General features: G+C 42.0%; 1 protein-coding gene across 1 annotated transcript in view; it reads right to left on the reverse strand.

The window, feature by feature from the left end:
- Positions 1 to 1,052: 1,052 nt before the first annotated feature.
- LEPR (leptin receptor) overlaps positions 1,053 to 15,154 on the reverse strand; it is a gene marked incomplete at its 5' end in the record, with an annotated part of 29,031 nt that continues 14,929 nt past the window's right edge. Inside the window, 12 exons of the mRNA XM_083867152.1 lie at positions 1,053 to 1,994; positions 3,001 to 3,076; positions 4,028 to 4,127; positions 4,509 to 4,604; positions 5,114 to 5,296; positions 5,978 to 6,194; positions 6,750 to 6,832; positions 6,916 to 7,075; positions 7,323 to 7,474; positions 8,914 to 9,113; positions 12,038 to 12,152; positions 12,921 to 13,217. Of these exons, the coding sequence (XP_083723278.1) occupies positions 1,248 to 1,994; positions 3,001 to 3,076; positions 4,028 to 4,127; positions 4,509 to 4,604; positions 5,114 to 5,296; positions 5,978 to 6,194; positions 6,750 to 6,832; positions 6,916 to 7,075; positions 7,323 to 7,474; positions 8,914 to 9,113; positions 12,038 to 12,152; positions 12,921 to 13,217 (2,426 nt within the window). The 3' untranslated portion in view covers positions 1,053 to 1,247. The remainder of the gene's footprint in view (positions 1,995 to 3,000; positions 3,077 to 4,027; positions 4,128 to 4,508; positions 4,605 to 5,113; positions 5,297 to 5,977; positions 6,195 to 6,749; positions 6,833 to 6,915; positions 7,076 to 7,322; positions 7,475 to 8,913; positions 9,114 to 12,037; positions 12,153 to 12,920; positions 13,218 to 15,154) is intronic.

Genomic DNA, 15,154 nt, shown 5'->3' on the forward strand with positions numbered 1-15,154 from the left:
CCTGGGAATTTGACAATGTCTATTGAGGAGAGACCTCCTGCACATTCCTGAATTTTCCAGGAAAATCTTCCCTGATCATTCCCATGGTTAAGCTCCTCCTGTTCGTGTGGAATTACTGGGAAAGGCCTGGGCAGGCTAAAATCAACATCAGCTTTTTATTTCTGGAGAAAGGTGATCTTCAAACACAACCAAATATTTTTTTTCTGGACACTTCCATGGAAGGATCATTCCATCCTCCAGAGAAATGGGCTCTCCTGTCTCTTCCCAAGGCAGGAAGTGAATCCTTAATCCAGGATCCATCACAGCTTTAGCCTGGATTGCTACAGGAGCCTGCAGGTTTATCTCCAGTCACTGTGACAAGTTTTGGTTCTTAACACAAACCAGGTTTTACTTCCTCACCCCACACAATATTTTGGAAACCAGAACATCAAACCTGTGTCACATCCAGCCCCATAAGAGCCAGGTCAGCAGCTCAACCAAAACCAGCAGTGAGGTTTTGTGTTAAGCTGGTTTTAAATTCAGCCTTCCTTTGGTTTTTAACATCAGTTTTGCCCTTTTGGCTTTGTGTCTCTGAAGCTTGACAGAAATTTATTCTTTGGAATACACAATAAATTCATCCTCCTTCGCTCCTCAAAATAGTTCTCTGAAAAGGCAGGTGTAGAAAAATATTTATGAAGTAAAAAAAGAAAAATAGCTTTGGCTTGCAAAGAGGTGTGGGTTTGTTTTCTTGCTTCTCCCAGACCTGATTTACTTCCACCTGAGTAGGGTTGTAGAGGCAAAGTCACTTCTTTCCAAGGACAGACAGACAAGTTAGATCCCCCAAAATCAAAAATGCAAGTCCTTGGATCAAATTCCTGTCTTTTCTCCCATGGAATCTTAGGAAAGAGTTTGGGAAGAGATGTCAGTGTAAAACTGCACCGTGTGGAATCTTGTGTTCCACAAGAAAACGTGGAGACTTTACTTGAAATCCATCATTTCATCCAGTTACTGGAGACACAGGAATCTGGATTCTCCTCCTCTTCCTGCAGCCTTTCACTCCTTGATCCATTCCTTCCCACCACATCCAGGCTGGCTCGATGTCCCAAATCATTCCCAGGGAAATGGCACATCCCAGCTTTTCTCCCACAGAAATATTCCAGGGATCAGCTCTCTCACCCTTGATGCTAAAGCCAGAAGGGAGGGAAAACTGGGGAATGCATCAACACCTGGAAAAACTTTCGGAATATTGAATTTTAAGGGTGATTCCATCACTTTTTCTCCGTGGCCTCCTGCCCTTTGGCTGTGACCACCCGGAACTGTGGGACATAAGGGATGGTGGGATTAGGCTTGAGGCCGCTTTGGATAAACTCCTTGATATTTGCTGGGAGAACCCCTCTCTCCTTGAGCAGATCCCTGCTTTGGAGCTGACACATCCCCCTGGAGCTTTCTGTCAGGAAAACCTCTCCCTGCAGAACCTCCCTGTGTCCTTTTCCCAGGGCTGTTATCCCCAGGTAAAACAGGCTCCGCTCGGCGCCGCCTGGAAAAGCTTCATCCAAAGGCTCCGAAAATCCCTCTGAGGAAACCAGGGACAGAGCCCTGCTGGGCTGGGAGCCAGGGAACACCAGCAATGCCCCATTCTCAACCTCCCAAGCAGCACTGAAGGCTCCTAAACCTCTGGAATCTTCCCCTGGGAAGCTCTCCAGGCAGCTCCTGGGGTGGGTTTTCCGCCGGCAGAGCCCGCTGGATCGGGAGTTGCTGATGATGGTGGCGTATCTGAGGTCACACTGGGCCGTGCTTTCCCCATCCTGGCAGCTCCTGGAGAAGCTGCTGGAGCATGCAGAGTCACATTCTGAATCCTGAGACCTGGAATCAATCCCTGAAAAGTCTCCTGGCTCCTGTTGTTCCAAGGTTTTGGTGACGCTGATGTCTCCCAGCACCATCTCTGCCTCCAGGAGAAGCGGCTCGCACGACGTCGGCTCGGGGTGCTTGGCAAAGAGGTGCTCCAGAGTTTCAGGCTGGAAGAAAAAAAAGAGATTTCAATGTTCCATTTAGCATAGAACAGCTTTATTTCACTCCTCAGGTTTTCTGGATCACAGCATCCCACACCAAAGGTCATTCCCAGCAGCCTGAATCAACATCAACTTCCCATATCATTTTTTAAGAATTTTACAGTTGAAAATCCTCCAGAACAAAATTTCCTCGACAGGTTTAGTCATTGATACATCATCTGGAGGAACTTTCCCTGCTGGGATTGGATTATCCAGGTTAAATTCAGCCTTTCCATAGGATTTTGGGGAGCAGCTGCATGTTTGAACTGAGTGAAACACCTCAGTTTGGGAGAAATGCAGGATTTACAGCTCCCTAAGGAATGCACATGGAAATGATCCACCAGGATGAACTGACAGCAGCACCAGAGCTCCAAAGCAGAATTCCCTTGTATTTCCTAATAAATTCAAACAAACCCAGTTATTTTCTGGATTAACAAACAATGTTTTACAGCAGGGAAGCTGCCAAGATAATGAGGAAAATGCCAAAATTCTCAGAGTAGTGGGAAATTAGAGAAAAGAGTAAAACTCTTGGGGTCTACTCAGTCCAGACTCGCTGTTGGTGACACCTGGGCTTTGAATTTGGGATTTTTTTCCACAAAATTTGGGATTTTTCCCACAAAAATCCATCACCTTCCCACGTCAAAATGAACAGGGAGCTTTTAAACAATGAAAATAACATTTTTTCTCCCCATGCATGTGGTTTATCCCTGATGGAGATGTTTGTATCCCTTCCCCTCTCCACGGGCACCACAGCAAACACAGATGAAACCCCTCCCAGCCAAGGCCAGGGGTGTTTTGGCAAAGGCCACCATCTGTCACCCATGAAAAACTGGCAGATATTTATCACATCCAATGCATAATCCAGGGAAATGGGAACCTCGGGATGGAGCCAGAGGGGCTGGATTTCCACTGGAGACAGAGCTGGAACAACAGCCCAGGGTGGAGGAGGCAGCAGCCCCAGGGAAATACAAACCTGCTGGAAATTAACTCCCTGTGCCCACGAGCAGTTCTTGGGGTTGGGAACATCCTCCCAGAGCAGCTTCTTCACCCTGAAAATGTCAGGGAAAATCTGGAGTTGGTGCTGTTCCCTCAGAGGGAAGGGAAGGGAAGGGAAGGGAAGGGAAGGGAAGGGAAGGGAAGGGAAGGGAAGGGAAGGGAAGGGAAGGGAAGGGAAGGGAAGGGAAGGGAAGGGAAGGGAAGGGAAGGGAAGGGAAGGGAAGGGAAGGGAAGGGAAGGGAAGGGAAGGGAAGGGAAGGGAAGGGAAGGGAAGGGAAGGGAAGGGAAGGGAAGGGAAGGGAAGGGAAGGGAAGGGAAGGGAAGGGAAGGGAAGGGAAGGGAAGGGAAGGGAAGGGAAGGGAAGGGAAGGGAAGGGAAGGGAAGGGAAGGGAAGGGAAGGGAAGGGAAGGGAAGGGAAGGGAAGGGAAGGGAAGGGAAGGGAAGGGAAGGGAAGGGAAGGGAAGGGATCTCTGCCATTTGATTTCTCCACAGCCCTGTGGCCATGAGATATTCATTGGGGAAATGATTAAACCTCCCCAAATTTAATTCCAAACACAAAGAAGGGACATTCCAGATGGCAGTTTGAGAAGATATAAAGGGTACAGTCTGTGCTGAATGATCACAACCCTCAGGGCCTAAAGAGGCCCCAGGAGAGCTGGAGAGGGATTTGGGACAAGGCCTGGAGGGACAGGACACAGGGAAGGGATTCAAGCTGGAAAATGGGGGGATTTAGATGGGAAATTGGGAAGGAATTCCTGGCTGGGAGGGTGGGGAGGCTCTGGAATAGAATTCCCAGAGAAGCTGTGGCTGTCTCTGGATCCCTGGCAGTGCCCAAGGCCAGGCTGGAACACTCTGAGACAGTGGAAGGTGTCACTGGGGTGGCCCTGGATGGGATTGAAGGTCCCTCCCAACCCAACCCAGTTTGGGATTCTGTGGCAGCAGCTCAGCAGAGTGCAAAGTGCAGCTGCACCACCTGGAATTTTGGAGAAGAAGGAACAAAGTACCTTTGGTGTGAAAGCAGCAACGCTCCCAGCAGCAAAACTGAGGTGGAAAAAACAATTGGCAGAACCACGTGGAGGCTGCCACTACTCCCTTCAAATCCCCCTGGAAATAAAGAGTTCAGCTATTAATGCAGCAAAATGATTTGTCTGGGAGCAAAGAGTTGGCAACAGGGAAATAACAAACAGTAGAAGCAACAGCTTAGGTGGGGAAATAACCTTGAGCAACAGTTTTATTGCACATGGTCAAACCTCCCCCTTGGGAATAAACAGACAAAAAGGAATTATTTTAAATAGGAGTTTAATCCCTCACTCAGCTCAGCCCACAGAGAGTTTTCAAATTAAAGCTGAAGTCTGTTCACTGTTTGTAGGTACATTACAGTGACTTTATTACTACTTTTTTTTCCTTCAGATGAGACAGAGGTTTTGCACTTAAAGGTCACTTTTACTTCATAAAAAAAACAGGGAAAAAGATCCTGTCAGTCACCTTTGGCAAACTGATCCGTGGCTCTGGCTTTGCCAACTCCTCCAGCAAACACAGGGTAGAGGCTGAACTGGTACTTCTCAATCAGGACAAAGTGATCTGGAAAGGGGAAATCAGCCTTTGGAATCCACTGTTTTCCACTTTTTAACCCATTCCCCCCACAGAGGCTCTGGGCACAGATCACAGCTCAGCTCAGAGAGGGCAATAATGGACCCATCTTTACAGATCTTCAAAATCCCAAGATCCAAACTATTAATCCAGAATTATTCTGCCATGGAATGAGCACCTCGTGGAGCTACTGTGATAATTTCCAGGAGTAAAGTCAAAAAGCAAAGCAAATGCAGATATTAATTTGAATAATTAGCTGGTGTGTTCAATATTGCAGAACTAATTTTATTGTATTGCCACAAAATGAACTCGCTCCAGAGCTTAAAGTGATTATTAATGCAACAGGGAATCCTCTAATGAGCATCAAAATTTGATTTATTGGTCAATAAAAGTGATTAGAAACAGGGAAAGGGAAAAAAGGGCTCAGAGCTCAGAAATTCCCCATTTTTCTGTTCCACACCAATTAACAGCAAGAATTACATTTTCAAGCACAGACTCACCATAAATAAAATATTTCCTGAGATTTGGAGGGACTCGCAGCCATTTCATCTGCTCCCCTTTGTTCAGGTTCCTCCACTCAATCACAAAGGATTTGAGCCCAGGGATTTCTGGGGAGAGACTCCAAACCAGCACCACACAGGTGCTGTTCACCAGGTAAACACTCAGGGATTGCACAGCATCCACTGGGAAAACAGGGAAAACATCCTACAAACTGCTCAAGTCTCACCACTTTATCACTTTGATTATTTTTTGTATAATAAAAGCATCAGCAGAGAGATTTTTGTCCCTCAAACCACCAAAATTTGGGTTACACAGAACCAGCCCCAAGCTCTAAACAGATCAAGTTTCTTACAGACATCAAATATCTCAATTCTCACCTGCAATTCTTTAATTATCCTTAAACAACAAAGTAAAAACTCCTGAATCTTTGAGAATAAATGAAGCAGAGTGAAGCCAAATCCAGGAATTGCTGCCCAGGAAGTCTGAGGACTCTGTACCCTGGCAGCCCAAAACACCAGCACATTTCATTTGGAAACAACAAAACATTCCCCAGTGGGAATTTTGGGTGTTCCCAAATCAAAGGAGACAAAAGATTGGTTCTCCAGCAGGATTTTATTTCTCTTTGGTTAATTAATTTATATTTTATTAGTGAAGACAGCCCAGAGACAGACAACTCTTTTCCGAACCCAAAAATAATTAGGATTTTCATTATGGGAATCTGAGTTTTCCAACAGCTCTGTTGGTGCTGAATGTATCCCCATAAAACATTCCTTACTCCAGCAGAGGGAATTTTATCCCAAAGAAGATTTCCCCATGAACATCACCAGGATTCTCTGAGCATTTCCCCCCATTGCTGCTCTTACCTGTGCTCATTTGCTGGGACAGAGTTAAATTAGAATTAACTGCAGAGATTCCAACTGAATTCATGGCTAAAATGGTGATGGTGTGGGTTGGCTCGGTCCATGGAAAAGTCCAGCTGGTGCCATGATCCACAGATTCCTCCCAGGAGATGTTCCCTGGGGTCTGGTGCTGGATGATGTATCTGCTCACGCTGCACAACGAGTGATTCTCCAGCAAGGGCTGCAGCAATTAATTAATTAACGGGAATGAATTCCTCAATTCCCTCTCCACTCCCTGATTCCCAGAGGAATGGTTGTTTGGGCAGCCTCAGTTTTAAGGAAACAGGACTCAATAAAGATATTCTGGCTCTTGTCTTTTTAAAGGCTTCATTTCCCTCTCTGAGAGCTGACTCCGATTCTCTTCCCAGCAAAGGGAATTGAAGGACAAGGAAAGCCAAACTTTCAGATTCCCACAGCAATTCCCTGCTTGACACATTTCTCAGGGTTCAAACCCCAGAGCAGCACATGAGCAAACAGGAATGAGCACTGAGGAATTTTTTTCCTGCCCTGCATTAACATTTTAAGGCAAAGAAGGCAAAACCATCTCTCATTTTATCCCAGAACTCCCAGCAGGATTGATGCTCTAGGACGAGCCAAGCAATTGTCAGGAACACAGAGAAAGGCAAATCCCAATTCCCACAAGCCTCATGTGCCTGTCAGACTCCCCTTCTGGCAATTCCAGCTGGTTTTAGGATCAAAAGAAAAGCCCCAAATGCAGAAATGCAGCTGCTCCCACCTTCCACAGCAGTGTAACATTCCTCTGCCTCCTTGCTGGATCCTCAGTAATAATTCTCCAAAATTCCGGGCCTTGCGAGGGAGCTGCAAAACAACAATTTGGGCAGGAAAATCCCACCTGAGCGTGGCAAATCCCAGGCAAACCCCTGAGGGTGGGAATCACAGACCTCTGATGTCCTGAACGAGGGTTTGGGCTGCTCTGCTCCAGTCACTCCAGTAGCCAGAGCCATCCAGCTCCCTGCAGCGCACCTGCACCACGTACTCCACACAAAGCTGCTCCACTGCTATCACAGCCCAGCTGCCCGACGGGTTTGGGACTTCATAAAGCTGGGAGAGAAGGGGGAAAAATCAGAGGGAGAGCAAAGGGATGTTTAGGCAGCTCTTAAGAGTCAAAATTCCCAAAATTCCCTGAGAAATGAAGCCAGGGAGGAAGTGGGATTGTGAGGAATATTTCTTTGTGGACGCTGCAAATGTTTGATTTTGTCTGTGGATAAATCTCATAAAAAAAGGAGCTCCATCCTACAGGACAGCAGAACAATGATCCTTGCTCCAATCCAGGTGGAGCAGCCAGTACCTGCCATGGAATCTCCTGCCTGTTCCCTGAATTCCAGCGGATCTGGAAGGTCAGGTCCCTGCTGGCAAAGACAGGTTTGGTCCAGCTGACGTTGAGCAGCCCCACGTTCCTGGTGAGCTCTGCTCCCACGTTGGAAGGGGGGAGAGGCTTCACTGGGAAATGGAAAAAAAAATTAAAAATTAACTGCAGTATCTGCACTGACACTTCCTATTAAATTAAATCATGGATGGTTTTTCCTTGTCCTGATGATGGTGGGTAACACTCAGCCTCTGCTATTCCAAGGAAAGCAGGACTGGAAACCCAAAATCCATGGGAATGTTTCCATCTATTTCATTTCCATTTAAAGCACAACAGATTATTTTGGTGCTGGCACTTGCTACCTGCCTTGGGATAAAGAGCAAAAGACAGAGCCTGGTGATAAATTTCAAGGTTTAGGTTGGATTTTGGGGGAAAATTTCTCCATGGAAAAGGTGGTCAGGCATTGGAAGAGCTGCCCAGGGCAGAGGTGGAGTTCTCATTCCTGCAGGGATTTAAATCCATGTGGATTTGGCATTTGGGGACATGGTCAGTGGTGGCCTTGGGGCTTTTCCAACCTTAGCAATTCCATGATTTTCATGGGGTCACCCCTGCGGAAAGCAGCAGCAAAGGCTGGGGACAGACACTGTGCAGTGATTAATGGAAATGGTTTTGTTTTATTTTATTAATTGGAAATTCCCCCCAGATCCAGCTTCTCCAGCCCAGGAATCTCCCAAAACTCTTGTTTGTTAATCAAGCCAAAATGAAATAAACTTGTTTTGGATAATCAGATGTGAATGAGGAGGAAACAACAACAAAAAAATTAATCTTTTTTTTTCATTTTGAATGGTGCTGGAACAGGTTTGTTTTGCTTTGCTACAACACAGAGCACCCTGCACCCAGGATAAATAACTCCATCCATTGTCACCACATAATAAATGTATTTTATATATATTTATGTGTTTATTTCATATCTATATAACTCAAATTTATTTCATAATTATGTAACTAATTTATTTCCTGTAGAACCTCTGAGGTCCAGCTGCCTTGTTTGCTCTCACCCATTTTCACATTTGTGTCCAAAAAATACACTTTTTTTTGTCCCAATGAATTCTCTGTCACAGAGCGGGCAAGAAGAAGTGATTTGCACATTTTGGAGTTTTTAAAACACTCAAACACTTCTCCTGCCTCTTGTTTTTATCCAAATTTTTAAATGCTCTGTGTGTCACAAAACTTTGTACCAGCATGAAAGGGCAGGGAGAGCCCCCATGATTTTAAATGGATTTATAACTGTGTAAATAATACACTGTACTGGAGTATAAACTTAATTAATTGAACAATTAAATAATCAAAACCTTAAAAATGAGCTTCACTTTGCAACATTACAGGGAATAAAGGGAATAACAGGCAGAAATGAAGGTTTTAAATGAAACATCCTGCTCCAGTATGAAAATTACATTTAATCCAAATTTTTTTTTTAAGGTAACATGAAAACCCTCATGTTTTTTATTTAAATACTGCGGAAAAATACACAATTTAAAATCCAGGGAAGAGAGATTCATGACTATTGACCTACCCACATCTGCTGGGATGACACAAACTGGGGAGGATTCCAGAGTTCCCAGGAAATGTTTAAACTCAACCCACAGGGTATATCCAGATAAGAGGAAAATGGGCTGGAATGTGCACTCGTAGGAATGATTCCTCTGCAAATGGCATTCCTTCACCTCAGACTTTGGAGATGGCCTTGGAAAGTCAGAGCAGTAAATTTGGCTCCTTAAAAAGGAAAAAAAAATAAAACAAAAATCACATTCAGTTGATCCATTTCAAATCTGGAGGGAATTAAAAGACGTGGTGGCATTGGAAATGTCCTGGGATTTTTGAGGATTGTTTGGATTTTGAACCTGAACCTGCTCTGAATGGATTAAAAAAAAAAAAAATCAGTGTCAATTCTCAAAGCTTTGGCTCTGGAAAAAGCAGGAAAAACAACAAAAAAGCAGCAGGTACAGCAAAGAGAAGGCAGCTCCAAATCCTCATCAGTTGTGGGATTTTAGGGATTGGCAATAAACACAGCGAGGAAAATCTGCCAGGAATTGACTCCAGTCAGGAATAACTTCCAAAATCCCAGCTGGGAGCTGCCACAGAGACCCACTGAGGCCTCCAGGAGATGGAAACCCCATAAAAACATCAACTCTGGATTAAAAATCCCATGTCCAGCTATCACACCTGGCAAGAGAAGAGGATTCTGGATATGGAACTGGATCAATCCTTGGAGTGGGAATTTTTCAACTTTCCCCTTGTGAGAAGGGCCAGGGAGGGTTGTGAGTTACTCAGCTGAACCACCAGAGTTACACTTTGGCTGAAATTTCCTTTTAAAGGATTTAAAGGATTAAAGCAGTGCCTGGTGCTTTGGAAGGTGGGATTGGAGATGGAAATCCCATAAAAACATCAACTCTGGATTAAAAAATCCCATGTCCAGCTATCACACCTGGCAAGAGAAGAGAGGAGCCCTGGATTCTGGATGGAATGGAACTGGATCAATCCTTGGAGTGGGAATTTTTCAGTTTTCACTTATGAAGAGAAGGGCCAGGGAGGGCTGTGAGTTACTCAGCTGAACCACCAGAGTTACACTTTGGCTGAAATTTCCTTTTAAAGGATTTAAAGGATTAAAGCAGTGCCTGGTGCTTTGGAAGGTGGGATTGGAGATGGAAATCCCATAAAAACATCAACTCTGGATTAAAAAATCCCATGTCCAGCTATCACACCTGGCAAGAGAAGAGGATACTGGATATGGAACTGGATCAATCCTTGGAGTGGGAATTTTTCAGTTTTCACTTATGAAGAGAAGGGCCAGGGAGGGTTGTGAGTTACTCAGCTGAACCACCAGAGTCACACTTTGGTTGAAATTTCCTTTTAAAGGATTAAAGCAGTGCCTGGTGCTGTGGAGGATGGGATTGGCCACAGGATGATCCCTTTGGAGCTGTTTCTCCTGCCTGCAGAGGGAAAGGTTAGAAACAACCCAAACAAAACAAAACCCCACAAGCCAGAGCATCACACACACACAGAATTTTATTGCATTTGCTTCTTTCAGGTCTCACCCTGAACAAATAACCACAAAAATCCCAACAAAAAGAAGGCTCAGTAATGCCAGGGGAGGATTTGCAGGCAGTGGTAATGTCACTGTTTGATCCTGCAGGAGCATGAACAAATCTCCACATCATCACCTCCTACTAGAAAATCACATTTTTAGCTAAACCTGAACAGTGAGAGAAGTTGGAATAAAAGCCATGATGAGCAGCATGGGGTTCATATCCCAGCTCCCTGCCCAGCAGTGCACTCATTATATTCATATTTGTGAAGGCAGCTTAAACAAAAAGCTCTCTCTCAGCACTCAGCCAGGTATTAATCCTGCCCCAAAAGCTTCCACTTGAATTTTCCAACATTCCAGTTATTCCTCCAGTCCACAAAATCCTGGGAAATATTCACCTGGGCACCAGGATCATTCCAACCTCCCCCAGAGAAGACAGGCTGCCTTTCCAAAGGGATTAAGCTCTCAGAGCTGATGGAAGCTGTTTGCCAAAATTTTGCATTTTTTGATGCCAAAATGCTGCATTTTTTGATGCCAAAATGCTGCATCTCCAGCCCAGCAGAGCAGTGAAACTGGGGAATTTTTTTTTTGCCTCAGGAAGAGTTGTCTGTCTGTCTGTCTGTCTGTCTGTCTGTCTGAGTGGTTCTAGGAAATTGTGAGGCTCAACATATCAGGGGTGGAATGGGATGAGCTTTGAGGTCCCTCCCAACCCAAACCAGACTGAAATTCCGAGATTTTGGGATTCTGAGATTCTGGGATTCAGAGATTCTGAGATTCTGGGGTTCTGGAATTCTGGGATTCTGGGATTCTGAGATTCTGGGCTTCAGGGATTCTGGAATTCTGGGATTCAGGGATTCTGAGATTCTGGGGTTCTGGAATTCTGGGATTCAGGGATTCTGGGATTCTGGGGTTCTGGAATTCTGGGATTTTGGGATTCTGAGATTCTGGGGTTCTGGGATTCTGGAATTCTGGGATTCAGGGATTCTGGGATTCTGGGAATTGCTGCAGTCCAAACTCACAAAGCAAATTCCCTTCAGAACTAAGGTTTGGGTCTCTAAGAAGGATTTTTTCCCACCTTGGAATTATTATGTTTCATCCTCTATTTTTACCTGTGTGTACATAGAAAAAAAAAATACAGAATTATAGAAAAATCCAAGACTGAGTGGAGACCTCAGTCTCTATCTCCAGTCTCCCAGCTCAGAGCAGTTAAAATTGAATTTTAAATTCACATTGGGTGGAGCTGAGAGGCTCCAAGAACAGGGATTCCACAGGTTCCCCAGGCCAGACATTCCCACTGGGAATGTGCTTTTCCTTTATTTCCTTATGACTTGGAGATAGGAACAACTGGAATAATTTTTTAACTGATCTGAGAAATCTTCTTGAAGAGAATTTGCTCCCAAACAGGTTGAAAAATGCTGAAAAATCTTATAAATAAGATCTGTAACATACTCAGTATGTAATATCTGGTTCCCTACCTGCACACAGAATATGTTAATTCTATAATAACTATATTTATTTTTATTTTATATAGCTATAATTATTTATCCAGAATCCTTGGACTCAATAATATTTTGAGCAATGTTTTGCCACCATAAAAAGAGAATTAAAATACCTGTAATATCTTAGCTGCAAAGTGCCCAGGAGGAAGGTGGTTGGGCTTGCAGACCATCTGCAAGTCATTTTGGTCAAGTATCCATCGGTCTCACAGGAGATATTAAAATCCATGTCTAATTAAAAGAGGTGGAAAGCTTAATTAATGAGGCACAATGGTTGCTACAAAAGAAAAAAAAAACACAAAGAAAAAATATAAAAAAACCAAAGAAAAAAAAAAAAACCCAAAGAAAAAATACAAAAAACCCACAAAGGAAAAATACAAAAAAAAAAAAAAAAAAAAAAAAAAAAAAAAAAAAAAAAAAAAAAAACAAAACAAAGAAAAAATACAAAAAAGCAAAGAAAAAATACAAAAAAAAAAGAAAAAAATTCAAGAAAACCCCAAGAAAAAATACAAAAAAAAAAATCAAATAAAAAATACAAAAAAACCCCCAAAAAATTACAAAAAAACCCAAAGAAAAAATACAAAAAACCAAACAAAAATACAAAAAACCCAAAGAAAAATTAAAAAAAAACCAAAGAAAAAAATACAAAAAAATAAAAATAAAAATAATAAAAAAACAAAGAAAAAATACAAAAAAAACCCCAAAGAAAAAATACAAAAAAAAAAACCCAAAGAAAAAAATACAAAAAAAGAAAAAATACAAAAAAAAAGAAAAAATACAAAAAAAAAGAAAAAAATACAAAAAAAAGAACCAAAAAACAACAACAAAAAAAAAGATTAAAAAAATAAAAAAAACACCACCCCAAAATAAACAAACAAACAAACAAAAAAACCAGAAAAAAGCCCCGACAAAGACAATAAATGTTTTTTTAATGGAAATCTTCCATCCTTCCTATGAAGATGCCCCAAAAGCAGAATGGCAAACCCTCTGGACTCTTACCTACGACATAGAATTCAGCGTATCTATGGTGACACTCCCTACTTTGGTGACAACAGTACAAAGCGTTATAGAAGAAACTTCCTCTAGGCTGGGTTGCTTTCAAGTTGAAAAGAGTAACTTTGCTTACACGATTGTTCACAAGGGAATATTGGCTGGCTGGGATTTCCTCGGCTAAATTCAGCCACCAAACCACCTCCCGGGCCTCCACAGCCTGGGTTTGGTTTTTGTACATGCACAGGAAGGAAATGTTGGAGCCAGCGCTGGTCAGGGTCTTGGCAGGGAAGTACAGGACTTGAGCTGGGGGGAAAAAAGGGGAAAAATCTATTGAGATTTGAAAAAATCAAAGCATTTGTCAATAAATTATTATTTTTATTAAAAGCATTTGTCAATAAATTATTATTATTTTTATTTTTATTAAAAGCATTTGTCAATAAATTATTATTATTATTTAAAGCATTTGCCAATAAATTATTATTATTTAAAGCATTTGCCAATAAATTATTATTATTATTTAAAGCATTTGCCAATAAATTATTATTATTTAAAGCATTTGCCAATAAATTATTATTATTATTTAAAGAATTTGTCAATAAATTATTATTAAAAGCATTTGTCAATGAATTATTATTATTGTTATTGTTATCATCATTCAGTTGTATTTCTAACTTCCCTACCTAATCACTAGGAACAAGAGCAGAAATGAGCCTTGGACCATCTCCCTCCACACCTGAAGTTTCTCAATTCTGATTTAAATAATCTTTAATATCCTTAGGCTCCAGAAAAGGAAAAAGGAGGGGGAAAGATCCACTGAGATTTGAAACTGAACCAAAAAAAATAAAAGCATTTGTCAATAAAAAATTACTACTACTATTATTATTATTATTATTATTATTATTATTAATCATCCAATTGTGTTTCTAACTTTCCTGCTTCTTAATTCCTGTGAACAACTACAGGAGCAGAAATCAGCAGAAATTGAACAGAAAAACATGAAAGCATTTGTCAATAGAAAATAATAATAATAATAATAATAATAACAACTACTAATAACTATAACTATTTTCTTTTGACTAATAATAATAATAACAACTCTTTTTTTCTATTGACAAATGCTTTTATGTTTTTCTGGTTCAATTTCTAGTCTCAATGGATTTTTTCACCTCTTTTTCTTTTTCTGCAACCTGGGGAATATTAAAGATTATTTAAATAAGAATTTAGAAATTTCAGGTGTGGAGGGAGACAGTCCAAGGCTCATTTCTGCTCCTGTAGTTGTTCACAGGAATTAAGAAGCAGGAAAGTTAGAAACACAACTGGATGATTAATAATAATAATAATAATAGTAGTAGTAGTAATTTTTTTTTATTGACAATGCTTTTATGGTCCAATCCAGGCTCAAAAACACTGAATTTTCCAAGGATTTAGAGAAGTTTAAACTCAGCTCCTCAGAGATTCAGGGAAGATACAGCTGGAGCTGGAATGGAGCTGTTTACAAAGAACTCCAAAACCAGCATTAAATCCTTTAAAGGATTTAATTTAATTTCCTTCCCCCACTGAGGATCTAGGCAGAGATTTTTTAGGATTTCACCCAAATTTCCTTTTCTCAGGCAGCAAAGCAGATTTAGGATCTGTTGTTTAAGGTTTTATTAGGAAGAAAAGCTCTTTTTCTAAGGTTTAGCTCTTTCTTTGGTGCAGGTGCCCATAAAAAGGCCCAGGAAAAACACAGAGTTCAGACCAGAATATTCCCAGGGAATTCTGAGCAGAGCATGGAAAAAACACAACCAGATAATCAGAAAGTCAATTTTGCACAAGGCTCAGCATTACAAACCAGGCTGGACTGTAGAAAAAGCACATTTGGGTTTGCTCTGGGCCTTCAGTCCAGCTACAAAACTAAAACTCAGAAGTGAGAGGAAGCATCAGGAGAAAAATCCTGCATTGAGGGGAGGTTCAGCGCTGCCAGCTGGAACTGGAAATGGAAAAGCTCTGAAGAAAAGAGCTTTTTGTGGGGCTGAGCAGGTGCTGCTGGGGGAGTGTGTGACAGACACAGAGGTGTGTTCTCCAAAATCCATAATTCCCTGGCACAGGGAAGGAGCTGAGTGAGCCTCAGGCAAATCCAGGCAGGAAAAAGCTTCTACAGGATTCTTCATCCCAATTCAAGCCCTCCAATCCCAAATCCACAAAACCAACTGGAAAATCTGTAATGATTCATTCCCTACACCTCCAGCAGGTGCTTCCTA

The sequence above is a fragment of the Zosterops lateralis genome (genome assembly GCF_965231275.1).
Source record: "Zosterops lateralis genome assembly, chromosome: 9".
Taxonomy (NCBI): domain Eukaryota; kingdom Metazoa; phylum Chordata; class Aves; order Passeriformes; family Zosteropidae; genus Zosterops; species Zosterops lateralis.